Raw genomic sequence first — 27,635 nt, 5'->3', positions numbered from 1 at the left:
GGAAGGGATTAATCATTGTTCCATGACCCTAAAATGTTTGTTTTAAGATGCACCTGGTTTTGAACCAGTCAAAACAATAGCTTAATGCCTACACTTGGTCAAAGTTTGATAATTTTTCACACATTGACAGTGTTCCCAGCAGTTCCTAAAAGTTTTTTTCAGCTCTATCTGTTTCCTATTAAACTGGCTATGTTCCTTCCTTGATCTGCACGACACTGAGTTCCTCAGAGGTTTTGTTTGATCAGGGGGTCAGAGTTTGCACATACCACATGTTCTGGATTATCTCCTCCAATATACAGGATTTTATGGAGAGTGAAGGAGAGATTGTAGATTTTTCTGCAGAAGGCAACTTCTGTTTGTAAATTGGGATATTTGAGTCAAGGCCCAAAGCGCAGGGCACTGCCAATGGAAGAATTAGCAGAATGTGACTAATATTGGGGCCTCAACTATTCCCTATTTGTTAATGACTTAAATAATGAGATGAAATAATGAGCCAGATATTCAGGTTTGCCAAAGACACAAAGATGGGCGCTGTTATACACAGTACAGGTGGAACCAAAAAACTATAAAGGGATTTTATCAAAATATGGCAGATTCTTAGGGGGCTTGATCAGGTCGATGTGAGTGAATCTAGAACTAGGGATCTCTTATTTAAGGCCGAGGAGAGAAATTTTTTCAATCAGGAGGTCATTGATCTTTGGAATTCTCTACCTGAGAGTGCGTTGGAGCCTGGGTTATTGAATATATTCAAGGTTAAGTTAGACAGATTTCTGATCTACAAGAGAGTCAAAGGTTATGGGGGGCAGCCAGGAAAGTGAAGCTAGGCCACAATCAGATCAACCAAGATCTTATTCAGTGGCCTACTCCTGCTCCTATTTAAGTTGTCATGCTCTTACATTAATAGATTAGTGAATAAATAAACTGCGGCAAATGGATTTTAGAATAGGCAAATATGAGGTAATCCACTTTAGACCTAAAAAAGATAGATCAGAATACTTTATAAATTGTGGAAAGCTAAAAACATTGGAGATCCAAAGATAATTTGGGGCCCATGCACAAAGGTTACTAAAATGTTATGAACAAGTACAGAAAATCTGGCCTTTAAATTTAGAGGCCCAGAATACAATGCCGTACAAAGCCTCAGACCAAACTTGGACTATTTTGTTCAATTCTGAGCACCATATCTTGGCCTTGAAATGAGTACAGTGCATATTTACTAGATTGATACCTGCATTCCAAGGGTTAAATTAAAAGCACAGATTACACAAAGTAAGATTGCTTTCCCTGGAATTTAGGCGGTTGAGGGGTGATTTGATTGAACATTTCAAGATACTCAGTACTTATTGTAACCGCTATTATATGGGGCTTTGGTGAGATCACATGTGAGGTACTAAGAACAGTTGTGGGTTGTGGCCACTTTACTGGAGGAAGGATATACGTCAGAAGGGGTGCGACAAAGGATTTAATTCCCGTGCTCGCTGACCTACATTAATCCTGATTAAGCCACTCCTCAATTTTAAAATGTTCATCCTTGTTTCCAAATTCTTCCATGTCCTTGCGCCTCACCCCCACATTTCTATAACCTTCTCCAGTCCTAGCACCCTCTGATAAATCTGCACTTCTCCAATTCCAGCCTCTTGAGCATCCTCAATTAATCCCACAGCCATTGGTGGCCATGCCTTCATTTGCCAATGTGCTGAGCTCTGGAATTACTTCCATAAACCTCTTTTTCCTCCTTTAAGACACTCTTTAAAACGTACCTTTTTGGCCAAGCTTTTGGTCATCTACCCTAATATCATCATCATGTGGCTCAGTTGTTTGGAAGTGTTCCTGTGAAGCATCTTGCGATGTTTCACTACGTTAAAGGAGCCATATCAATTCAAGTTATAAATTTATTCCTGGAATAAGAGGGCTGTCCTGTGAGGACAAATTAAGTAGAATGTTCTCGAGAGTTTAGAAGAATGAGAAGTGGTTACATTTAAGTGTATAAAATTCTTATTGTGTGACAGGATAGATACTGAGAAGTTGTTTCCCCTGGCTGGAGAATCCAGAACTAGCGGTCATAACCTCAGGATAAGGAGTTGGCCTTTCAGGAATGAAATTGTTGTGAATCTTTGGAATTCTTCACACCAGATGGCTGTGGATGCTCAGTCAATGAGTCTTTTCAACACAGATTTTTGGACACAAAAAGAATCCAGGGTTATGAGGCTAAGTAGGAAAGTGGAATTAATGTAGAAAGTAAGCCATGACTTTATTGAATGGCAGAGCAGGCACAAGTGGGTGTATGGCCTATTCCCTTTATATTATGTTCTTGTGTTAACTGACAGCGTATGTAGCAAGGAACTCTTCTTCTGGCTGAGACCATGGCTAGGGGGCAGGGTTTAAAACTTAGAGCCAAACCTTGTCGTGAGTGAAGTTAACAAACGCTTCCACGTGCAAAGGCTGGTGGAAGCTTGCAACTCACTTCCACAATTGCGATTAATTTTAGATCAGTTGTTAATTATAAATCTGAGATTAATGGATTTTTAGTTAACCATAGATATTAAGGGCTATGGGGCAAAGGTGGGTATATGGAATTAGGTCACAGATCAGCATGATATCATTGATAGCTCGGGCTGAACGGCCTACTCCTACAAAGAGTATAAAAAATCAGAACAGGAATAAACCATATTACCCAATAGGCCTGCTTCTCCAGTCAGTACAATCGTGGCTGATCATCTGTCTCAACTGTACTTTCCTATTCGATCCCTGGATCCCTCAGTTTCCTGGGACAAGAATCTGTCTATATCGGCCTTCAATATATTCAACATTGGAACATCCGCACCCCTTTGGAGTAGAGAATTCCAAAGATTTGAGTGAAGACATTTTTCCTCATTTTGTTCCTAAATGATATGCCCCTTATCCTGAGTCTGTGCCCTTGTGGTTTAGATTCCCCAGCCAGGGGAAACAACCTGTCAGTATCTACTGTACCAAGCCACTTTGTAATCTTGTATGTTTCAATGAGATCACTTCTGATCTTCTAAACTCCAAAGGGCATTAGCCCAATTTCCTCAGCCTTTCATCCCAGGGACCAATCTAGTGAACCTTTGTGTACTGCCTCCAGTACAAGCGTATCCTTCCTCAAATATGGAGACCAAAACTATGCACAGTACTGCAGGTGTGGTCTCACCAAAGCCCTGCAGAATCGGAACAAGGCTTCTTTACTTCTGTACCCCAATCCCCTTACAAAGACGGTTAATGTTCCATTTGCATACTAGCTTTGTATCCTGTGTACAAGTATTTTCAAGTCCCTCTGAACATCAAGATTTACGAGTTTCATGTCTTTTAAAAAAGATTCTGCTTTTCTATTTTACTCTTACTGCCAAAATGAATAAACTCACACTTACCCACATTAGGCTCCACCACTCATCTTGTTACCCACTCACTTAATCTCTCTTTGCAGCCTCTTTGTGTCCTCCTCACAGTTTATATTCCCACCGAGCTTTGTATCGTCAGCATACTTAGATTCATACTCTCGGACTCTTTGCTTAAGTGATTGTAAATAGCTGAGGTCTGAGCACTTATCCTGCAGCACTCCACTAGTTACAGTCTGCCAACTTGAAAATGCCCCATTTATCCCTAACTTCTACTCTCATTCCATTAACCAGTGCTCCATCTATGCTAATATATTACCTCCACTCTGTGAGCCCTTATCTTGCATGTTAACCTGTTGTATTATCAAATGCCTTTTGGAAATATAAGTATTTTTTTTCTTAATTCTTTCACGGGATGTGGGCGTCACAGCATTTGTTGCCCATCCCTAATTGCCCTTGAACCGAGTGGCCATTTCAGAGGGCAGCTAAGAGTCAACCATATTGCTGTGGGCCTGGAGTCAAATGTAGGCCAGACCAGGTAAGGATGGTAGATTTCTTTCCCCAAAGGACGTTAGTGAACCAGATGTGTTTTTATGACAGTCGAGAATAGTTGTCATGATCACCATTAGTGAAACTTGTTTTATATTCCAGATATATTAATTAGTTGAATTTAAATTCCATTAGCTGCCGTAGTGATTTGAACCAGTGCCCCCAGATCATTAGCCTGGGATTACACACCATCTCCCTGTATGCTACATCTATTGGTTTCCCTTTATCTACCTTGCTAATTATGAATGTGAGTATGAATTAAGAGCAGGAGTAGACCATTCAGCCCTTTGAGCCCACTCTGCCATTCACATGGCTGATCTACTTCAACACCATTTTCCTGCACTTAGTAGTTAAATCCTCAAAACTCTAATATGTTTGTCAAACTCGATTTCTCTAGTAAAACCATGTTGACTTTGATTGTACTATGCTTTTCTAAGTGCATTGTTAAGATTTCCTTAAAAATAGGTGCCAGCACTTTCCCAATGATTGATGTCAGCTGAACTGGCCTGTAGTTCTCTTTTTGTTCACTCTCCCTCCATTCTTGAGTAGCAGTCTTACATTTGCTAACTTCCAATCTGCTGGGCCTGTTCTAGAATCTAGGGAATTAATCATAACCACATGCATTATCATTGCAGCTACCTCCTTTAGAACCCTGGGGTGTAGGCCATCAGGGTCCTGGGGATTTGTTGGATTTTTGTTCCTTAGGTTTCCCCAATATTTCTTCTCTGAAATGAATTGCTGTTCTTGTGTTCCTAAAAGTGATGTGTAAGAAAGTTAAGGTAAAGTAGGAAGTTGTGATTAAGAAATGGCAAGCTTGGTTCATAATGGTCTGAAGATTATAGGAGTAGTGAGTTTTGAGATTTTGGTGGAGATTGCATTAGAATGGGGTACTGCTTTGAGCCATCATCTCAATGCAAAGAGGATTATGTCGAGGAATAAACCTATTTAGTACTGTGTACTTTATTGTCTGGGGTTGGTGGAGGAGTGAGGGAGCGCAGTCAAAAGGAATTTTCCAGAATATTTTCCCCTTTGTGATCCTGCTTTTTCCTCCCTGTTGCTTGTTTTTCTGAGTGGCTGTTGTGGGATAGGAAATGGCTAGTTATGATGCTTAGGGCATCATGAATGTGTGGCAGGCTTCATGGATCAGCGCCCTTTTTCTTGCCCATCATTTCATATATTTCATATGTAAGTCTAGAAGCTCAGGAGGCAGATCTTCAAAGCAGGATTATAATTAATAAAAGAAAGAGAATTTTATAGTCCTGCCTTATAGAAAGCTCTGTAAGAAAGTTGGATGTTTATGGCATGTTGGAGATTCAATTGTACAGTGTCCTAGAGGCCCAGCTTTGCAAAACCCTTCGTTAAAGGCTGATGTGGTGACTTGAGTGCATTTTTAGAAGTAGGATGGTCTTTAGCCCATTTTTAAAATTTAGTTGTTCACAGGATGTAGGCATTGCTGGCTAGGCCAGCATTTATTGCCCGTCCCTAATTGCCCTTGAAAAGATGATGGTGAGCTGCTTTCTTGACATGCTGCAGTCCATGTGGTATACGTACACCCACAGTGCTGTTCTGAAGGGAGTTCCAGGATTTTGACCCAGTGACAGTGAAGGAACAACAATGTAGTTCCAAGTCAGGATCGTGTGGCTTGGAGGGGAACTTGCATGGGTGTTCCCACACACCTACTGCACTTGTCCTTCTAGGTGATTGAGGTCTCAGGTTTGGAAGGTGCTGTCGAAGGAGTGGAGGTTGCGGGTTTGGAAGGTGCTGTCGAGGTGTAGAGGTTGCGGGTTTGGAGGGTGCTGTCGAAGGAACGGAGGTTGCAGGTTTGGAAGGTGGTGTAGAAGGAGTGGAGTTTGCGGGTTTGGAAGGTGCTGTCGAAGGAGTGGAGGTTGCGGGTTTGGAAGGAGCTGTCGAAGGAGTGGAGGTTGCGGGTTTGGAAGGAGCTGTCGAAGGAGTGGAGGTTGCGGGTTTGGAAGGAGCTGTCGAAGGAGTGGAGGTTGCGGGTTTGGAAGGAGCTGTCGAAGGAGTGGAGGTTGCGGGTTTGGAAGGAGCTGTCGAAGGAGTGGAGGTTGCGGGTTTGGAAGGAGCTGTCGAAGGAGTGGAGGTTGCGGGTTTGGAAGGAGCTGTCGAAGGAGTGGAGGTTGCGGGTTTGGAAGGAGCTGTCGAAGGAGTGGAGGTTGCGGGTTTGGAAGGAGCTGTCGAAGGAGTGGAGGTTGCGGGTTTGGAAGGAGCTGTCGAAGGAGTGGAGGTTGCGGGTTTGGAAGGAGCTGTCGAAGGAGTGGAGGTTGCGGGTTTGGAAGGAGCTGTCGAAGGAGTGGAGGTTGCGGGTTTGGAAGGAGCTGTCGAAGGAGTGGAGGTTGCGGGTTTGGAAGGAGCTGTCGAAGGAGTGGAGGTTGCGGGTTTGGAAGGAGCTGTCGAAGGAGTGGAGGTTGCGGGTTTGGAAGGAGCTGTCGAAGGAGTGGAGGTTGCGGGTTTGGAAGGAGCTGTCGAAGGAGTGGAGGTTGCGGGTTTGGAAGGAGCTGTCGAAGGAGTGGAGGTTGCGGGTTTGGAAGGAGCTGTCGAAGGAGTGGAGGTTGCGGGTTTGGAAGGAGCTGTCGAAGGAGTGGAGGTTGCGGGTTTGGAAGGAGCTGTCGAAGGAGTGGAGGTTGCGGGTTTGGAAGGAGCTGTCGAAGGAGTGGAGGTTGCGGGTTTGGAAGGAGCTGTCGAAGGAGTGGAGGTTGCGGGTTTGGAAGGAGCTGTCGAAGGAGTGGAGGTTGCGGGTTTGGAAGGAGCTGTCGAAGGAGTGGAGGTTGCGGGTTTGGAAGGAGCTGTCGAAGGAGTGGAGGTTGCGGGTTTGGAAGGAGCTGTCGAAGGAGTGGAGGTTGCGGGTTTGGAAGGAGCTGTCGAAGGAGTGGAGGTTGCGGGTTTGGAAGGAGCTGTCGAAGGAGTGGAGGTTGCGGGTTTGGAAGGAGCTGTCGAAGGAGTGGAGGTTGCGGGTTTGGAAGGAGCTGTCGAAGGAGTGGAGGTTGCGGGTTTGGAAGGAGCTGTCGAAGGAGTGGAGGTTGCGGGTTTGGAAGGAGCTGTCGAAGGAGTGGAGGTTGCGGGTTTGGAAGGAGCTGTCGAAGGAGTGGAGGTTGCGGGTTTGGAAGGAGCTGTCGAAGGAGTGGAGGTTGCGGGTTTGGAAGGAGCTGTCGAAGGAGTGGAGGTTGCGGGTTTGGAAGGTGGTGTCATCTATGGTGCAGTCTTTTTCCAGTGCATCAACCCAGTGGTCCCACCTTATCTAGTGAGGACCTTGGTCTAATGTCTTGCATGAATGACAGCATTTCCTGATAATGCAGCACTTGCTCAATTGCTCTGCTGGAGTGTCAACCATCTTGAGAATGCTCAGAGTTACCAACTTCTGAACCTGAGGTGAGAGTGTTGCTAGTAGGGCCCATCTGTCTGACCTCCCTCCCCCCCTTGCCAGCCAACCATTCCTGCGTAATGAAGTGCCTGTCTCTATCTGACATTTCCTCACAAGGGTGCAGTTGAGATTGGATGCAGAGATGCTGACCTTTACTATTCCAGCATGCTGCCTTGCTAACTAACATTCTAAAGGAGTTAGAGAAATGACCAAATAACGTATATTGCAGCTCAAGTTATGTATGGTGAGCACCTGCTGTGCCTGTGTGGCCGGTTGCAAGTTTGAAAGCCGCAATCACGTACATGGGGAGTTCTTGATCTTGAACTTGTCAGAGAATGGTAAGATAGAGAGAACTTGGAGGCTGAATTAACCTGGGCTGCTTATGTACCCTCACTGACTGGAGAGAACTTTACAGTGCAATTATATAGCTCCTTATTGTGTGTCTTAAATGTTTCAAAGTGCTTTATTTACAATTAATTTTCTTTGAAGTTCAGTGATTGTTACCTTGGTAAAGGCAACAGCCATTTTGTGCACAGCAAGATTCCACAAGCAGCAATGAGGTTAATGACTGGTTAATCTGATTTTGGTAGTATTGCTGAGGGAGGAATGTTGGATGAAGACCCTAGAAGAACTTTTGACTCTTGTTTGAATAGTGCCATGGGACCCTTGACTTTCGCCTGAACCACCAGAACAGGGAAAGGTAATCTCTATCCGGGGCCTCATTCGACAAGTTTACACCTCCTGCAATGCAATGCACTCCTTCAGCACTGTGTCAGTCTAGGTTATGTGCTCAAGACAGACAGCAGATTAGCATTGTGGACGCCTGAGAGTAGGTCATCTGCTTCCAAGTTTAACCAAGGAGTGGAACAAGTTGACCTAGAAAATGAGGAAGAAAAATTTATTTTAATTTAGAAAAGCAGGGGAGAAAAATAATTTCTCTTAATCTTACAGCAGTAAACAAATCTCATTTGTTAAGTCACATGGGCCACAGCCGGCAGTCCTCTGACAGCAGTGTTGATCGTTTTGTCGCAAAGGATGACTGCGTTGAGTCAGCAGATCTTGATATCAAGGTGAGATGTCTTTATGTTGTATTTCTTAAGGTTTGAACAGAGTAAATAAGGCGAAACTGTTTTCACTGGTGGTAGACAAGAGTACACTGTCTAATTCTGGCATCCTGCTTTTAGAAAGGATATTGAGGCTTTGCAGAGGATGCAGAGAAGATCTCTGCATTTCTCCAGTGCTGGCCTCTTGTATTTCCCTGAGTTTATTCACTCCACCATTGGCGGCTGCCAGGGTCCTAAACTCTGAAGTTGCCTCCCTAAATCTCTCCACCTCTCTCCCCTCCTTGTAAGACACTCTTTAAAACCTGCCTACAAGTTTTTGGTCACCTGTCCGAACAACTTATTCAGCTCGGTTTCAAATTTTGTTTGAGAATGCTTCTGTGAAGCTCTGTGAAGCATTTTCCTGCATTTAAAGGTGTTATATAAATGCAAGTTATTGTTGTTAAAAGGTACCAAGGATGAGGGAATTAATTTACGTGGAGAAACTTAGACAAATGCGAATTGTTCTCCTTAAAGTGGAGTAAGTCGAGGGGAGATAAAGTAGAACATACAAACATAAAAATTGGGAGCAGGAGTAGGCCACTCAGCCCCTCGAGCCTACTCTGCCATTCAATAAGATCATGGCTGATCTGATTGTAACCTCAACTCCACATTCCCACCTACCCTGATAACCTTTCACCGCCTTGTTAATCAAGAATCTATCTAGCACTGCCTTAAAAATATTCTGCTTCTGCCAACTTTTGAGGAAGAGAGTTCCAAAGACTCATGACCCTCAGAGAAAACATTTCTCCTCATCTGTCTTAGGGGCAATGCCTTATTTTAACTGTGACCCCTAGTTCTAGATTCTCTCACAAGAGGAAACATCCTCTCCACATCTACCCTGTCAAGACCCCTTTGGATCTTATATGTTTCAATCAAATCGCCTCTTAGTCTTTTAAACTCCAGTAAATACAAGCCTAGCCTGTTAACCTTTCCTCATAAGACAACCCACCCATTCCTGGTATTAGTTTAGTAAACTTCCTCTCTCTGAACTGCTAACGCATTTACTAATAGAAGTGTTGAAAATGATGGCTTTTGCTGAGTCAGGAGGGAGAAATGGTGTCCACTGGTAAGTTAGTCACCAAAAGACAAATTTATGATGATCTGAAATTTATTGCCTGAAAGTATAGTAGTCAGATTTAGTAATATCTTTCAAAAGGAATATATCAGAGAAAATAAGCGGGAAGGAATGTGAGGGAGGGTTGGAGCTCAAAGAACCATCAGGCACGATGGGCCAAATGGCCTCCTGCACTGCATCATTCTGTTATATTCAAGGCTCCAAATGTTTCTGTTATGAATGGCCTGATGTTATCAAAGGAGCTTCTCCTTGGCACTGTGCTTTGTGGTAACCATTTCCTCTTCCAGTGGTGACATTTAAGCTTTAACAAGGGAGTGATGTTTTACAATATCATTACTGCAGTGGTTTAGTAATTAGTTCTCTGATAATGGAGTTTGTGTCTCGATGTTTCTGAAGTGGTCCTTCCCTCAATGTCTCATTTTCAGTCAGCCCTGACCCTTGTGGCTATGAGTCTTAGAGCACCAAAACTGACCATTTTGACGTAAGTTTATGTTGCTCAATGAGATTTTGGACTACGTGATGATAGCTAGCGTCTGCTGTGATAAATGTTAGGGTACAGCCTTGGTGTTTGGAGCCGCCTTATTGTGCATCTATGTTGAGCTTTCCTTCATCTGAAACTCCTGAACATGGGGGTGGAGAAAAATGTCACTCACCAATACGGGCATCTCCACATCTTGATAAGGTTCGTTAGAGGGTAAGGTGAATGTGTAAGTTTATGATGAACATGGAATTTCCATGCTGGATGGGAACACTTAATCTCTTTTATCTTACTCTTTAATAATTTATTAATAGGGAAGTTGTGCTGACCTTTATAAAGCTCTGGTTAGGCCACAACTAAAATACTGCATCCAGTTCTGGTCACCAAACTTTGGGAAAGACGTGAGGGTTCCTGACAAGATGCTGAGGAGATTTACCAAAATGGTTCCAGGAATGGGGGAGTTTTAATAGCAAGGTTAGGTTGGAGAAGCTGGGGTTGTTCTCCTTGGAGCAAAGAAAATTGAGGAGAGATTTGATTGAGGTGTACAAGATTATGGCAGGTTTGGATAAGGTCGGCAAGGAAAAACTCCATTAGCTGATGATACAAGGACCGTGGGACACAGATTTCAGGTTTTAGCCAAAAGATACAAAGGAATATGAGGAAGAACGTTTCAACACCTGAGTGATAATGACTTGGAACTCCTGGAACACACTGCCTACAAGTGTAATGGAACCTGAGACGATTAATGATTTCAAAAAGAAATTGGAAGAGCAATTGGAAGGAAATAGACTTGCAGGGTTATGAGGATAGAGTGGATATATGTGACCGATTTTGCTCTGCGAAGAGCTGGGATAGACTTGATGTGCTGTGGCCATCTTCCATGCTGTAAATGACTGACTCAATATCTCTATAAGTCATCCATGTTCTGCAATTTAGGATTATACAGAGGGAATATGAAATAATATAACATGAAGCATTGATAGCTCAGTAAACAGTTCAGCTCCTTGTATAAATGCAAGTTGCCTTAATGAATTGGCTTCCATTGTAAGCCCTATTCAGTATCCGTACTATGAATAAACCTGGATTCTCTTGTGCTTTCCAAAGTTACACAATTTTGCAGTGCTACATATAAACTCAGATCATACAAATAATCTGTTTATCTGTCAGAAATAATCTATCATCCTTGTGTTCAAATCCTTTCTTGGCCTTGCCCCTTCCTGTTTGCATAACCCCCTTTGAGACCGCATTTGTCCGAGATTCCTGTGCTCCTCCAATTCTGGCCTCCTGAACATTTCCGACTTCCTTTGTCCCATAAATGGCGACTGTGCCTTCAGCTGTCTAACTGCTTGAACTCTGACATTCCCTTCTTATACTACTCTGCTCCTGTACCATACCCCCCTTTACAAGACTTAAAATTTGACCAAGCTTTTGGTCACCAGTTCTTAATATCATCTTATGTGACTTGGTGTCTAAATTTTTTAAATAATGCTCTTGTGAAGCACCTTGGGACATTGTAGTGTTTTATATCTGTTTATATAATGCTATATCAATGCAATTATTTGTTGCAAGGCTTTTTAAACATCAACTGGAAGTATGAAGGAGCCAACTACCCTTGTTCTTGAGGCTTGTGACATACTGTTGGATCCACTGTCCGCCATCTCCTGCCCTGTTAAATGTGAAGCAGGTATAGTGTGTTGTCAGTCGCGCCAATGTTGCCCAGTGAAAATGCTTGGAGACTTTCAAAACAACACTACTCTGTGTGAAATGTGTAAAAGTTAATCCATTTGGCTTCTTACAGTGCTGGTTGGGAAAATAAGGGCGATTGTGGCCTTGTGAGATCAGGACAGTGCCTCTATCAAACTAGATTTTATTACAGCCCCAGATTAGAGGAGTTTGTAACCGCTGCACCTTGTCTGTCTCTCTTAGTCATTGAAAGCTAACATGCAGGTGAACAGGCAATTAGGAAGGTTGATGGTATGTTGGCCTTTATTGCAAAAGGATTTGAGTACAGAAGTAGTGAAGTCTAGCTTCAGTTGTATAGAGCCTTGGTTAGACAGCAGCTGGAATACTGTGTACGGTTTTGTTCCCTTTATTGTTATTGCCGTAGAGGGAGTGCAGTTAAAGTTCACCAGACTTGTTCCCAGAACTGTCCTATGAAGAGAAATTGAGGAAACTAGGCCTGTATTCTCTAGAGTTTTGAAGAATGAGAGGTGATCTCATTGAAACCTACAAAATACTTAAAGGGATAGACAGGGTACATAAAATGTTTCCCCTGGTTGGGGAGTCTAGAAACAGGGGACACAATTTCAGAATAAGGGGGAAGCCACATAGGACTGAAATGAGGAGAATCTTTGGAATTCTCTACGCCAGAGGGCTGTGGAAGGTTACTCATCGAGTATGTTTAAAGGAGAGATTGACAGATTTCCAAATACCAATGATGTAAAGGGATATGGGGATAGTGTGGAAAAAATGTACCGAAGTGGGTGATCAGCCATGATCATATTGAATTGGCGGAGCAGGTTCGATGGGCTGAATGTCCCGTTCCTACTCCCATGTTTCTATGTTCCAAATTATTCAAAGCTTAAATATAACCATTAATAGGTTTTTTTATTAGCGTTAATTCAGAAGCTGAGGAATAAGAACGGGTGAGCTTGAAAGCTGCTGCTGCACATCCTCCCAGCAGCCAAGGGGAAATGTTGCATCGACTATATAAATGTAGGGGCAACTTGAGACATTGGTGTTGCGCCTTTTGAAGTCAACATGTCAATCAAGCATGGTTCAACAAGATAACATTTGAGAGGATTTTTTAAAAACTGAACATGAAACTATGCACTGGTGAGACAAGCAATAAGATATTATAAAAGTATAATCTGGAACGTTGTTGACCGTTTATTTTGAGATATAATGATGCATTTATATAAAGACCGAGGTTGTAAGTACTGTGTACAGTTTTGAGCTCTACGCTCTATGAAAAATGTTGAGCCAGTAAAGTGGGTGCAATGCAGATTCACTCAGGTGTTTGGCTGGAAATAAAAAAAACTGCCAAGAAAGATCTGTCGAATTGGACCTACTTTTGTTAGAGATTATGGGATGTTTAAAATTCTAAAAGGTTGGGACTGCTTCCAGTGATTGAAGAGGGTCTAGAACCAGGGGACATAGATGTAAGGTTGATTGCAAGAGCATGAGAAACCTTTTCTACATCGGGACTTGTTAGGGCTGTGAAATGGACTACTAGAGAAAGTGATCAAAACAGACTCTGCCTATAATTAAGAATATGTTGTGTAAGTAGAAAATGCTGGAAATACACAGGTCAGAAAGCACCTGTGGAAAGAGAGAAAGTATAGCTAAGTTAGGTGTCCCACACAGGGCGACACTGACTGAACACTGTGCTAATTTTATGTTGATGGGTTGAGATGAAGCAAGGTCGGGAGAGGCTTGTGTGGAGCGCAGACCTATTTTTGATATTTGTTTGATTGAAGATGAAAGAACACGTTGACACACACTTCATGCTGTTAATTTCCAGATTGCCAATGTGAAGTTTCCTTGACAGCTGAGGAGCATACTTACAAGTGCGTGGTCTGGCAGTTTGATTTTGCTTATCTGTATAGAGATTTTAATTAGTATTTATAGTTCCTGCCTAGTCAAGAGTTGATATTGTTTCCAGCATTCACATTTTGGCAGACTTATGCCAATTCCAATGTTCTGTTTAGTTCTCTCTGTGTAACGGTAATGCCATGCAAAGTTTTGAGCTTGTTTAGAAAGACCATCAAGCCTGAAATTGCAGAAGGAAGATATTTGGCCCACTCTGCCTGTCTCAGAATGGGCTCCCTGTTCTGGTGCTGTGGACCCTTATCACATTTCCCCCCTCATTGAATCATAAAATCATGTAGGTTTACAAAACAGAATGAGACCATTTGGTCTTTCTTGCCCATGCGCGCTGGCAACTAGCCCCTCAACCTAATCTCATTTTCCACTTCTTGCTCCGTGGCCTTCAAGTGCACATCCAAGTACTTTTTAAATGTTAATGAGGGTTTCTGCTTTTATCCCCCTTTCAGGCAGTGAATTCCAGATCCCCACCACCCTCTGATTGGAAAAGCATTCCCCTGGGTCCACTCTAACCTCCTCCCTCTTATCCTAAATCTATCCCCCGATTATGGATTCCTCAACCAAGGAAAATAGGGCCTTCCTTTTCCACACAATCTAATTTTATACACTTAAATTCAGTCTCCCCTCGGCCTCCTCTGTTCTAAAGCAAATGATCCTCGCCTACCCAGTCTTTCCTCATAACTAAAATTCTCCAGTCCCGGCAACACAGTTGTAAATTCTCTCTGTACCCTCTCATCCTTCTTAAAGTGTGGTGACCAGGCTTGTACGCAGTACTTCAGCTGTAGACTAAATAGTGTTATATACAGCTTCAACATAACCACCCTGCCCTTACATTTTGTGCCGCAGTTAATAAAGGCAAGTATCCCACGTGCCTTCTGGACCACTTTATCTACCTGTTCAGCCACCTTTAGGGATCTGTGAACCTGCACTCCAAGCTTCCTCTGTACCTCTACGTTTCTCAGTATTGTACCTCTGCTGTTCTATTTTTCCTGAATTGCTCAGTCATTTAAAGAAAACAATTAGATGCTGCATTGGAGAGTGGAGGGGTTGAAGGGGGAGTTTTAGAATGTTTCTGGATTCTGGCATTAAGATGGGTTGAATTGCCACCTATTCATAATCAACTTACTTAGCAAAAGTTCAATGTCATTGTCCTCGCAATATCCAGTGAAGGTTGGAACACTGACGTGATGTTAGCCAGATTTGGGCTCATAATTTTAACGGGTTTTACTGTTACTACACAGGCAATGGGGTAGCCCTGCATTGTTTTTCCAGCAGGATTTGGGGGAACAAAAAGATTTGAAACCATCTCTTTTTCCTCCTCACCACCCACCCCCCTCCCCCCCCCCTCCCCCCCCCCCCCCCCCCCCCCCCCCCCCCCCCCCCCTTCCCTCCCCCCCTCCCTCCCTCCCTCCCTCCAACATCCTCATCAGCAGCTGCTCATTATCATTATAAATGCGATCCATTTATTATTGTGGCAAAAAAGTCTTAAATTGTTTAGTACAGTGCATTACATTTTGAAGTTCAGTCCTAGGGTCTGTAGGTGAACATTCATATGCAACTGATGCCTGATTATTCATTTCATTGTTGCTTGCAAATCAACTGTTGTTTTTGGTGCTGTTGGTTTCAGGAGGCATGGTGGCCAGGGTACGGAAAGATTCTGCACTCTTTTTTAGAAGAGGGCCGTGCGATGGCTAACATCTGTTGGAACAGATAGACAGCGTATCCATAGAATGGCATCTTCCAACTGTGCAGCACTCCCTCAGCATGTTGCACCAACCCAGATTACGAGTTCAAAGCTTGTTATTAATCTGAAACTCTCAGTTCTGAGTCAGAAGATTGAAAGTGTAGCCAATTTATATTGGAACAGGAAATATACCAGAGCAGTTGGAGAGAAGCGTAGGGGCTTCTGATGGGGAATAGGAGGGGAGTGTCATCAGAGATAGTAAATTGATTGCACATGGGGAGGACTTTCATCTAAATAACTTGCAAAGATTTTACTGCAGATGTGATTGGTTTGGGAACTCAAAAACCCGAAGAGCATTTGCATGTCAAGGAGTTGCGTATTGTGCCCTCCACTTAAACCTGAAGCTTTCTGTGAACCTTGTGTTTACATGGCTCCTCTTTGACAAGTGCTTCAGTCTGTGTCCCTTTGGCATATTTGTGCAACAGAAGGTTTCCCTGCGATGTATCCATCCCACTGAATGGTGAAGTCATGTTGCAGGTTTTCCCGTGAAAGTATTTAAAAAAAAAACTCGCATTTCCAAAAGGCATTCGATAAGGTGCCACACAGCAGGTTAACAGGCAAGATAAGGACTCGTGGAGTGGGGGTGATCCATTAGTATGGATGGATCATTGGTTAACGGATATGATTAGAGAGTAGGGATAAACGGGACGTTCTCAGGTTGACAGGCTGTAACTAGTGGAGTGCTCGGGCTCAGCTATTTGCAATCAATTTTTTTTGACTTAGACAAAGAGTCCGATAGTAATGAATCTAAGTTTGCTGAGGATGCAAATCTAGGTGGGAATCCAAGCTGTGAGGAGGACACAGACTGCAGAGAGATATAGGCAGGTTAAGTGAGGGGGCTGCAAGGTGGCAGATGGAGCATAATGTGGGGAAGTGTAAGTTTATCCATTTTGGTCGTAAGACTTGAAAAGCAGAATATTTTTGAAAAGACGTGAAACTTGTAAATAGAAGTAAAATACTGTAGATGCTGGACACCTGAAACAAGACCAGAAATTGCTGGAAATACATAGCTGGTCAGATATCATTTTGGAAAGAAAAACTGAGTTAAAGTTTCAGATCATAATACATCGTCAGTGCTGATGAAGGTTCATCAACCCAGGGGAGGTAGTGGCCTAGTGGTATTGTCACTGGACTAGTATTCCAGAGACCCAGGGTAATGCTCTGGGGACCTGGGTCTGAATCCCACCATGGCAGATGGTGAAATTTGAATCCAATAAAAATCTGGAATTAAGAGCCTGATGATGACCACAAAGCCATTGCCAAATGTTGTTAAAAACCCATCTAGTTCACTAATGTCCCTTAGGGAAGGAAATCTGCTGTCCTTGCCTGGTCTGGCTTACATGTGACTCCAGATCCACAGCTCTCTGAAAAAGGGAATTTAGGGGTGAGCAATAAATGCTGGCCTGGCCAGTGACGCCCACATCCCATGAACAAATATTAGAAAAAAACCCGAAATGTGAAATTCTGTAAAGTGCTTATCCAGTTAGATAGTTGGGGGATCGAACACCACTCTAGGACCTGAGTGTATCATCCAAGCTGCATTGGGTAGTGCCGAGAGATTGATGCGTTGTTGGAGGTATCACCTTTTGGATGAGACCTGTTCTCACTACTTGCCACCATTCCTTCCTCAACCAACACCACCAAAAATTGGTTAACTGGTCACATATCTCATTCTGATTGTGGGATCTTGCTCTGCACAAATTGCCAACCACATTGGCTGGACATAATAGAGACAGCACAAAAAAAAAGTAATTCATTGGATGTGATGCACTTAGGGCATCCTGTGACTGTGAAAGGCGCTGCATAAGTGCAAGTTATTCCTCCAGTTCTATGATTGCCACAAAATAATTTACATCTATGTGGCATTTTTCTACTATATTTTCCTTTTTGAATTTAATCAACCTGCAAGATTTCATTTGTCTTGTTTGCTCACTTGGATGGCATCAATGGGCTGAATGGTTTCCCTCTGTGCTGTACTGACTCCATGACTGACTCATTCTCAGGATTGTTGCATTCCTTGTATTTTCAGTAAGTTTCTTTCGCTGTGCACTTTTCCATATTATAATTTTGTTTGACAGCTTTGCCTTTGGGAGTGTACTTAAGCGTTTCTAGGTGGAGTGCAAATGCCAAAAACTCTGTAATTTCTCCCACCTTTGGTGGAACTTGTGAAGGTGCTGACCTTTGCCTTTCTGTCAGAGGTTGGAATTTTGGTTTTTTGCCCTTGATGTTCACCTGCCATTTACAGGTGAAAGCCTGAAGGCAGATTCCAGGACCTGCAGCAGTGTGGATCATTGGTATCTGCTCTTGCACCCTGCTTAGCTGGTCATTTCTTACGTGAAAGCCTTCATTACTTGGGTGTCAGCTGGCTCCTCTCCACTGATGGATTGCAGAGGGCTCTTACTTTGCGTCCACGTACCTCACTTCCAGCAGAGATTGCTGGATGGTGAATGGGAGTGCAAACCTGGGCCAAATCCCCCCTGTGACCTCTCTGATCAGAACAGTTCTGCTATTCGCTACTACAAACAGCTGAGTGACTAGAAAGGGCCACTAGTGCAATACCTCATGGCTCAATGAGTTCAGGGAAAGTGAAGTGTTTGATTGTATAAGTGCAACCTTGTACACCTATCTGTTTTTGTCCAAAAACAGCCCTGCAGAATAAAGGGAGACATTGGCCATTATACGGATGAGAATGCTGCCCCTCTGGTCCATTGTGTTCGTCTCCTTAGTGCATCTTTTCTTTTAACGGGACAGAAGAGTGGTAAGCAACATAATTTGGGTGGCTTTAGCAATTCCTTGTTTTGTCTTCACTATGGAATATTGACCGTCATGCTGGACTTTGCTTTCATACAGGACTCATCCCTGACAGAGAAGTGAGGGTCAGTGTCAAAGCACTGGCGGTGAGCTGTGTTGGAGCTGCCATTGGACTTCATCCTGAGGCTTTCTTCAATAAACTGTACAGGACTCCACTTGAAGTTTTAGAGAGTCAAGGTAATGGAAAGGGCAGAAATATTTGTAAGCCCATTTATTGCAACAAAAGTTCATTGCTTTTTCTGTCAGTGCAATCTTCTGACATTGAAAGAATGTGCCAGCTATACAAAGGAAAACCATCTTTTCATTGCAGAATTAGTGCATCGGAATATATCTGCTGTATGTTAAAAATGGGAATTGACCACTTCATCCTCTTCACCTGTTTACATCTCTCTCTCCTTCCAGCACCCTCTACCATCATCGCTCAACCTCCATCTACCATACTCTCCATCCCTATCTCCCTCCTCCACCTCTGGCTTTATCTCCCCTCCCTTCTTCTCCCCACAATCAACCTCATCCTCCTCCTATTCTTCCTTCCCATTTTCCCTCCTTTTCCATTCTCTCCCCTTCCTTTGTCTCCATATTCTGCCGGTTAATCCCCCTACCCTGCCAAACTCACCAGGGATTACACTATTTGAAGTTTGTCAGGGACAGTATCTGCAATGTCACAGAAACAGAAAAATGCTGGAAATACTCAGCAGATCTGGCAGTATTTGTAGAGTTAAAGAAAGGTAATGTTTTCCGGTCAATAATTTGATGTCAGAACTGATGAAAAGTCACCACCCTGAAACATCAACTCTGCTTCTCTTTCCATAGCTGTTGTCTGACCTGCTGAGTAGTTCTGGCATTTTCTGTTTATTTTAGATTTCAAACATTATTTTCCACTCTTGCCGTCTTGAATGTCTGTCATGTTTTTGCCTTCATAGTCATCTGCTGTGAACTTATGCTCCCTTTGATTACCTTATTATCTGAGAGCATGAGGGACTCTCGTGGAATATGGTGTCGAGCCCTGAGATGGCAGGGTTATTGTATGTGGAGAGATTGGGCTGACTAGGCCTGTATTCATTGAAGTTTAGCAGAATCAGAGGAGATCTCATTGAAATGTATAAAATTCTGACAGGGCTGGACTGACTGGATGCAGGGACAATGTTTCCTCTGGCTTGGGGAGAGGTGGGACCTAGAACAAGGGGTCACAGTCTCAGAATATGGGATAGACCATTTAGGAATGAGATGAGAAATTTCTTCACTCAGAGGGTGGTGAACCTATGGAAGTATGTACCACTGAAGCTGTGGAAGGCAAGTCACTGAATATATTTAAGAAGGAAATAGATTTCGAGACTCTAAAAGACTCTAAAGACATCAAGGGATATGGGGAGAGAACAGGAGTATGGCATTGAGATAGAGGATCAGTCATGATCGTATTAAATGGCGGAGCAGGCTCAAAGGGCCGAATGACCTACTTCTGCTCCTGTTATCTATGTTACTATGATAACTAATGATCCTTGGATTCCCCTTGTCCAGTTTAAAATAAGCAATTGATAACTTGTGTGAATGCCTTTAAGTTATTGGGTAATTTCAAAGTAAAACTTGCAAGCAAATGTTGAAAATTCTGGTTCACAAGTACATTTTGCTGTTCTTTACCAAGATCTGAGCCACAATTTAGGAGGAAATAGTGGTTATGTCACTGAACTAGTAATTCAGAGACCCAGTCTCATTCCCTGGGGACATGATTTAAAATCAATTACTAATTCTGAAGTTAAAAGGCAGTCCTAGTAATGGTGATCATGAAACCATCATTGATTGTTGTAAAATCCCATCTGGTTCATCAATTAATGTGACTCCAGACCCACAATATTGTGACTGACTCTTAACTGCCCTCTGAAAGGCCTAGCAAGCCTCTCAGTTCAAGAGGGATGGGCAACAAAAGCTGGCCTTGCCAGCAATATCTACAACCCATGGAAAGAATAAAAAATAGTTTACTGTGTAGTGGTGGAGGAAGAAATTACTGTAGATGCTGGAAATCTGGCATTTAAGCAGCAAAAGCAGAGGAAAGACTGGCTAATGTTTTGAGCAGTGAATAGTCTTTAGCCACGACGACCTTGTGTATTCCCAGAATATTCTGTTGTAATTGAAGGTAAAGCAGACACTGAGGTAATTCTCAAATGCGCTCAGAATACGGATTTGTAACCCACTAGCGTGTTAATGAAATGAAATCTTTGAAAATGGGATGTGAGCATTTTCACAGTGATGGAGTGATCCGTGGCAAAGTGTTCTTGAATGTTGAATGAAAGTGAGCACACAAGAGTGCACTTGACTTTCATCGAGCAAAAGATCTGATGTGTAGGCTGAAGTCTGAATGGGTGAAGGGTATGCCCTCGAAATGCCTTTTTTCTTTAAGCATTATCAGAATGTGAACATCCCTGGTAATGTTGGCATTTATTGCCCACCCCTGGTTGAGAAGGGCTGCCTTTTTGAACATAAGTAGTTTGGTACAAATGAGGACAGCTAAAGAGTCAACCTAATGTTGCTGGAGTCAATATATCATCCAGATCACGCAGGGATGTCCGGTTTCTTTCTCAAAAGGACGTTCAAGAAACCATTTATGCTTTTGACAATCTGGTAACCTCACTTTTACTGATGGCAAAATCCGATTTTTTTTTTTAAAAACTGGATTAAAATTCTTAAGCTGCCATGATGGAATTTCAGCTTGCGCACTGTGGATTATTAGTCCCGACCAATAGATTGCTGGTCCAGTTGCATAGCCACGACACTAATGGTGCCTTACGCAGCAGATCAACCAGCATTAATGTTTGCATATTTGTGAATTTGTATTATGTGAATAAATCAGAGATACAGTACGCTTCTTTGATTCTTTTCATTCTGCAGAGGAACAGTGCATATCTGATATTTTGAAGTACGTTGACCATGGAGATCCACAGATAAGAGGTGCCACTGCCCTCCTCGCTTCAACATTCATTCATTCTATTCTGACCAAGACTCGGTTTAATCCAGAAAATTGGCTTGCCGCAGTGCGAGGCACTGCAGGTAAGTAGCCAACTTCACATTGATTTTAATTCCATTTCTGCCTCTCTTCATGGTTGGTGCCAAGGCTGCTGTATTCATATTGTGGGCTCAGAGGAGTTGCTCGATTGTAAAAAGACTAAGGTCCACCCAGTTTGTTTACTACCATCCTGGCAATTACATGATACATTCACAAAGGAGTTGTGCAATCTTGATCAATTAGTCTTCAACAGACTCAGACATAAGGCAGTGAAAAACCCCCGAGTGGTGGAGAGTTTCGGGAACCATCGGTTCAAAATCACCACCTCCCGAGCATTCTACCCTTAAATACATCTCATAAGGGGGTTAAAAAGCAACAGAAGGATATTTTGATAGGGTTAGATAAAGTAGGGTAGGAGAAAGCTCATGTAGGGCTTAAACACTGGTATTGACCAGTTGTGTGCTGTAATTTCTATGTAATACTATGTAAGTTGACTTTTGATTGACATTGCGGCTAGTTCTGAGATGTAAAGGTTCTATTGCTTTTTCAATTGAGCGTCTTCATAGATCCAATTTAAAACTTGGAGCAATAAAAACTTATATAGCACCTTTAACATAATAAAATGTCCCAAGACATTTCATTGGGAGCATTATAAAGCAAAGTATGATATCAAGTCACATCAGGAGATATTATGTTGTTGACCAGTCGGTCAAAGACGTAGGTTTTAAGTAGCATCCTAAAGGAGGAGAGCAAGGTAGAGAGAGATGGAGAGGTATAGGGAGGGAATTCCAGAGGCTAGGGTCCAGGCAACTGAAGGCACGACCACCAATTAAAGTGATTAAAGTTGGGAATGCACAAGAGGCCAGAAGTGAAGAGTACAGATATCATGGTGGGTTGTGGGGCTGGAGGACATTAGAGATAGGGAGGTATTTGAAAACAAGTATGAGAATTTTAAAATCGAGTCGTTGCTCGACCAGGAGCCAGTGTAGGCCAGTGAGTACAGAGGTGATAGGGAATGGGAGTTGCTGCGAGTTAACTGCTGTGAGTTTAAGGAACAAATGTATGCATTGCAACTGTTGCACATTCCTTTCTGGTGCAAAATCACAACAAGAAAAGTGGCCCAACCATGGCTAACAAAAGAAATTAAGGATAGTATTAGATCCAAAGAGAAGTCATATAAAGTTGCTCAAAAAAGTAGCAAGCCTGAGGATTGGGAGCAGCTTAGAGTTCAGCAAAGAAGGACCAAGAGCTTGATTAAGAGGGGAAAAATAGAGTATGAGAGTAAACTTGCAAGGAACAGACTATAAAAGCTTCTATAAGTATGTAAAGAGAAAAAGATTAGTTAAGACAAATAAGAGCAAGAAAGTGGCAGAGTAATTAAACAACTACTTCAGTTCTGTCTTCACGGAGGAAGACACAAATAACTTTCCAGAAATGCTAGGGACCCAAGGTTCCAGTGAGAAGTAGGAATTGAAAGAAATTAGTATTACCAAAGCAATCGTGCTGGAGAAATTAATAGGACTGAAAGCCGGTAAATCCCCAGGGCCTGATAATCTACACCCCAGGGTCCTAAAGGAGGTGGCAATGGAAATAGTGGATGTGTTAGTTGTCATCTTTCAAAATTCTGGAACAGTCCCGGCAGATTGGAGGATGGCAAATGTAACCCCACTATTTGCAAAAGGAGGGAGGGGGAAAACTGCAAACCGGTCAGTCTAATATCGGTAGTAGGGAAAATGCTAGAGTCTTTTATAAAAGATGTGATAACAGGACACTTAGAAAATATCAATGGGGTTAGGCAAAGTCAACGTGGATTTATGAAAGGGAAATAATTTTTGACAAACGTACTGGAATTTTTGACGACGTAACTAGCAGAATAGATGAGGGAGAACCAGTGGATGTGGTGTATTTGGATTTTCACAAAGCTTTTGATAAAGTTCCACATAAGTTAGTGTGTAAAATTAAAGCACATGGGATTGGGGGTAATATATCGGCATGGACTGAGAATTGGAGGAATAAATGGGTCTTTTTCGGAGTGGCAGGCAGTGACAAGTGGGGTACCGCAGGGATCAGTGCTTGGGCCCCAGCTATTCGCAATATACATCAATGATTTGGATGAGGGAACCAAATGTAAAATTTCCAAGTTTGCTGATGATATAAAACTTGGTGGCAATGTGAGCGGTGAGGAGGGTATTAAGAGGCTTCAAGGTAATTTAGACAAGTTGAGTGAGTGTGCAAATACATGGCAGATGCAGTATAACGTGGATAAGTCTGAAGTTATCCACTTTGGTAGGAAAAACAGAAAGGCAGAGTGATAGATTGGGAAATGTTGATGTACAAAGGGACCTAGATGTCCTTGTACACCAATCACTGATAGTAAGCAAGCAGTTAAAAAGACAGATGGTATGTTGGCCTTCATTGTGAGAGGACTAGAGTACAGGAGAAAGGATGTCTTACTGCAGCTGTACAGGGCCTTGGTGAGACCACACCTGGAGTATTGTATGCAGTTTTGGTCTCCTCACCTAAGAAAGGATATACTTGCCATAGAGGGAGTACACCGAAGGTTCACCACACTGATTCCTGTGTTGGGAGGATTGTCGTATGAGGAGAGATTGGGCCGACTAGGCCTGTATTCATTGGAGTTTAGAAGATGAGAGGGGATCTCATTGAAACATATAAAATTGTGGCAGACTGGACGCAGGGATGATGTTTCCTCTGGCTGGGGGAGTCTAGAACAAGGGATCACAATCTCAGGGTAGTCCATTTAATACTGAGATGAGGAGAAACTGCTTTACTTAGTAGGTAGTGAACCTGTGGAATTCTCTGCCACAGAGGGCTGTGGAGGCCAAGTCACTGAATATATTTAAGAAGGAGATAGATTTCCAGACTCTAAAGGCGTCAAGGGGTATGGGGAGAGAGCGGGAGTACAGCATTGAGATAGAGGATCAGCCACTATCATATTGAATGGTGGAGCAGGCTTGAAGGGCCGAAGGACCTACTTCTGCTCCTATTTTCCATGTTTCTATGTTTAAGACACAAGTAGTAGGGTCTGGATGACCTCAGGTTTGCGGAAGGTAGAATGTGGGAGACCAGCTGGGAGTGCAGTGGAACTGCCGAGTCTAGAGATAATGAAGGCATGGGGGAGGGTTTCAGCAGCAGATAACTGAGGCAGAGCAGAGTTGTTTGATGTTACAGAGGTGGAGGTAGGCAGCCTCAATGATGAAGCAAAAATATGGCTCATCTGAGTCAAATCCAACAGCAAGTTAGCAAATTTCTCATTTACTGCTAGGGAGAGGAATGGAGTTGGAAACTAGTGAACGGAGCTTGTGGGAGTAAAGTCATTTGAGGGAAGAAGATTAGAATGGTTGTCTACATATTCTTTTGCAGTCTCGCTTTTTGACCTGCCTTTTTCTCTAGCTCTATGCCCTTCACAGTCCTAACTTTGGGTCCATTTCATATGCTGCCGCCTTCTGTTCTACTACAGGTGGCAAACCTCTAGTCACCTCTTTCCCTATATCTCTCCACCTTGCTACAGTTTTCCCACCATCAAAACCCTCCTTTGATCATTTTACCTTGTTATGATCCCAGCTGATGTTACTACTGGATGCCAGATCCCAGGGTGGAACCCGGCTAAATAGATCTTAACTTTTAGTTTCTATTTAGCTACGAGAAGAGTAGCTACTGAACATGGTCACCGGAGTCAGCTAATGAACTTTTAACAAATGAATAAAACATTTATTGAACAAGAGAAAATGAACAATATTACAATACTCCTTCACCCACAACTATACCTTTACAAATATATACAGATTTGTAAGGATAACACAAGCTACAAAAGCTATCTTATATTCTCGTGATTACAGTAAGTACACAGTCCATGTAAACCAATAGGCAACCTATGGTCAGACGCACCACACTCTGAAACCAAGTGACAGATGTCACCCTAAACAGATCCTATGAATTTCTGATCAACTCTCCCGAGGTGCTTGTTACACCGTGAGCCAACCAATCTCACCAAACTCCATCTTTCACATGGGGGTTTCCAGTCTTCACTCTCGAAAAACTTGCTTTGGAATCTTCTCCCAAATGACGCTTCCTCTCAGACGCCTTCCACAAGGATCCACCTCCAGAATTTCAAACACTCCTTCTGATGTTCCTCTCCCGGGGTCACCACATCCATTCAAGCTTCCTTCCACACACTCTGTCTCACTGACACAGCAGTGCCAACAGAACATCACTGCTTCACATGCCCACAGAGTTACAGACCTTCAGCTGTCCCTTTGGATCTTCTAGCTTCTTGCACACCTATCCTTCTTTAAATCTACATCCTGCCACTTTCTCCCTTTAAGCTTAAAGCTTTCCTCTCTGCTCCTTGCTTTCACTTCCACAGAATAGGACCTTTTCCAGATTCCTGTCCTTGTCCTTTGACTAGAAGGTCTTCTTGGGACCTTGCCTGTTCCATTGCTTTGGATTTGGGGACTTTCTTCTTTAGTTTCTGGAATCTGCTTCTGTAGTTTCCTCTCCTGTCCAGCTTCTCCTGGCAGCTGGCTTCAACTTTAGTTTGGGACTTGCTGTCTGTCCCTCTACTGTCCAGCCTTTCTGAAATCCTGGCTTTAACTGAACTGAAACTGCTTTTCCATTTTTCTGTCTCTGAGTCCCTCTCTCTGGGCCCTAGGCACCAGTGCACATTTTTTGACCTCGTGTTTATTTAATTCCCCTTCAAGAACTGTAAAACTTTCTTTAACATGCAGACATCTTTTAAAGTCTTAGACTCGCTATTTCCACTCAAAAATGAAAGTAGATCCCAGGTTTCACCTTATAACCCACAAATAAATTAAACTTAAAGATATACCTTATTCCTAACACACCCAAATACAAGTATAACTTAAACTATCTCTATTTACCTCTTTAACCATGCTTTTAGTCACCTCCCTGAAATTCCTCTCCTCCCCCTGCTTGGATCCGGCCATGAGCTGTCCAGGGCCTTGAATAAAAGGTAATATGATGTATATAAATGCACGTTATTGCAGCATTTCTTCTAAAACGCTTCAGTAAGAAACCTATTTCCTGTCCGTTCTTTACAGGACATGGTGTCTCGTTGGAGGATTGTGTGCCTTTACTCCAGAAAACCCTGAAGGATAAGTCATCTGTAACTTGCAAACTGGCTTGTGCTGCTGTCCGGGTACGTCTGTCTCCCCTTACACTGGAATGGATAAATAAATAGCACCCTTACCTTCATTAGCTAATTTCTAGGACATTCATTAGCACTGATTTGTTTTTATGAGTACTGTTGGTCGGTGTTCTTACATTGTAAGGTTTTGTTATTTTGATTGGGGCGGGGGTGGGGCTGGCGAGGGGCGGGGGTGGGGCTGGCGAGGGGCGGGGCCGGGGCGGCGAGGGGCGGGGCCGGGGCGGCGAGGGGCGGGGCCGGGCCGGCGAGGGGCTCCTTGTCTTGTTGGTTTTGTGTGTAGGTCTGCATTCTGGTAGTTCAGTTGTCAGTGACTGCTCTGCTGGCCAGTCTGACAGTCATTTTGGCATTGCCAGATCTCATAATCCCTGATGAGATAAATGACGAAGAAACAGGAATTGATTGTTCAGTCCTTTGAGCATGTTCCACTGTTCAGAATTTGAGAATCACCAGGAAAAGAAATCACCTCAGCCTCAGCTATGTCTGAAATACCGGATGAGGGGCTTGAATACACAACCACCTTCGGTAGAGGCCGGCGTGTTACCACCTGAGTCATAGCTGACAATCCCAAAGTAATCAGATGGCAATCCCTGGAATGCACTTGCATACCAATTTTATGGTATGTTGATTCTCAGCAGCTTTGTTTTAGGAAGGCAGGTTGGCTGCTTCAGTCAGTGGACAGATGCTGAACCAGCCAAAGAATTCCAAGCACGGCCCCCCAGTGCAGAAATGAGTTGAACATTTGCGGTATAATTTCCATCTGTGCTTTTCTTGGTGATTGTCACCCAGTGAAGTTGGAAGTTTGGGCATGCAGTGTTTCAACTTAATTTAAGGTAATGGTTGATGATTTGTCAAATAATTATTTCAAATAATGCCAATATCACTGGCGTTATGCACTCCAGATTTCCATTAAGCACTCCCAGTGGCATGTAAGTAGCAAGAAGCTAGAAAATTACCCCTGAAGTGCAATGAACACTGTAACCTTGTCATTTGGAAAAGAGAAGGTTAGTTTTGTGAAGCTGTGACTTGTGATGCTTCTTAATGAATAGATGCACTGACATTGTACAATTGACCAATTTTGTGTCTTTGTGAAGTTTAGATTTTATCTCAGGTTCTGAGTATGGTTGTTTTCACCTTGTTTCCTTCTCCCTCAGCACTGTATCACGAGCCTATGCAACAGCAGCTACAGCGAGTTGGGTTTGCAGCTCACCATAGACCTCTTGACCTTGAAGAATAACTCTTACTGGCTAGTGAGGACTGAACTATTAGAAACTCTGGCAGAGATGGACTTCCGGTAAGCTCACTGACTGCTTAAGTCAGTGGAAATAATGCAGACTGTTGTAAATTGAACAAA

The 27,635-nt window shown here is 43.0% G+C and overlaps 1 protein-coding gene across 5 annotated transcripts in view; it reads left to right on the top strand.

Moving 5' to 3' along the window:
- htt (huntingtin) overlaps positions 1-27,635 on the top strand; it is a 232,343-nt gene that overhangs the window by 74,633 nt on the left and 130,075 nt on the right. For all 5 annotated transcript variants that reach the window (XR_005942751.1, XM_041185572.1, XM_041185571.1 and 2 more), the window contains 6 exons: positions 8,233-8,351; positions 17,934-18,045; positions 18,138-18,275; positions 20,982-21,140; positions 26,178-26,275; positions 27,436-27,575. Coding sequence is in view for 4 of the 5 variants with exons in the window: in XM_041185572.1 (XP_041041506.1) it covers positions 8,233-8,351; positions 17,934-18,045; positions 18,138-18,275; positions 20,982-21,140; positions 26,178-26,275; positions 27,436-27,575 (766 nt within the window). In the remaining variant the exon portion in view is untranslated. The remainder of the gene's footprint in view (positions 1-8,232; positions 8,352-17,933; positions 18,046-18,137; positions 18,276-20,981; positions 21,141-26,177; positions 26,276-27,435; positions 27,576-27,635) is intronic.

Source organism: Carcharodon carcharias, chromosome 4 (assembly GCF_017639515.1).
Source record: "Carcharodon carcharias isolate sCarCar2 chromosome 4, sCarCar2.pri, whole genome shotgun sequence".
NCBI lineage: Eukaryota > Metazoa > Chordata > Chondrichthyes > Lamniformes > Lamnidae > Carcharodon > Carcharodon carcharias.
Note: the sequence above shows the minus strand (reverse complement) of the source record. Positions and strands in the feature narration are given on the sequence as shown.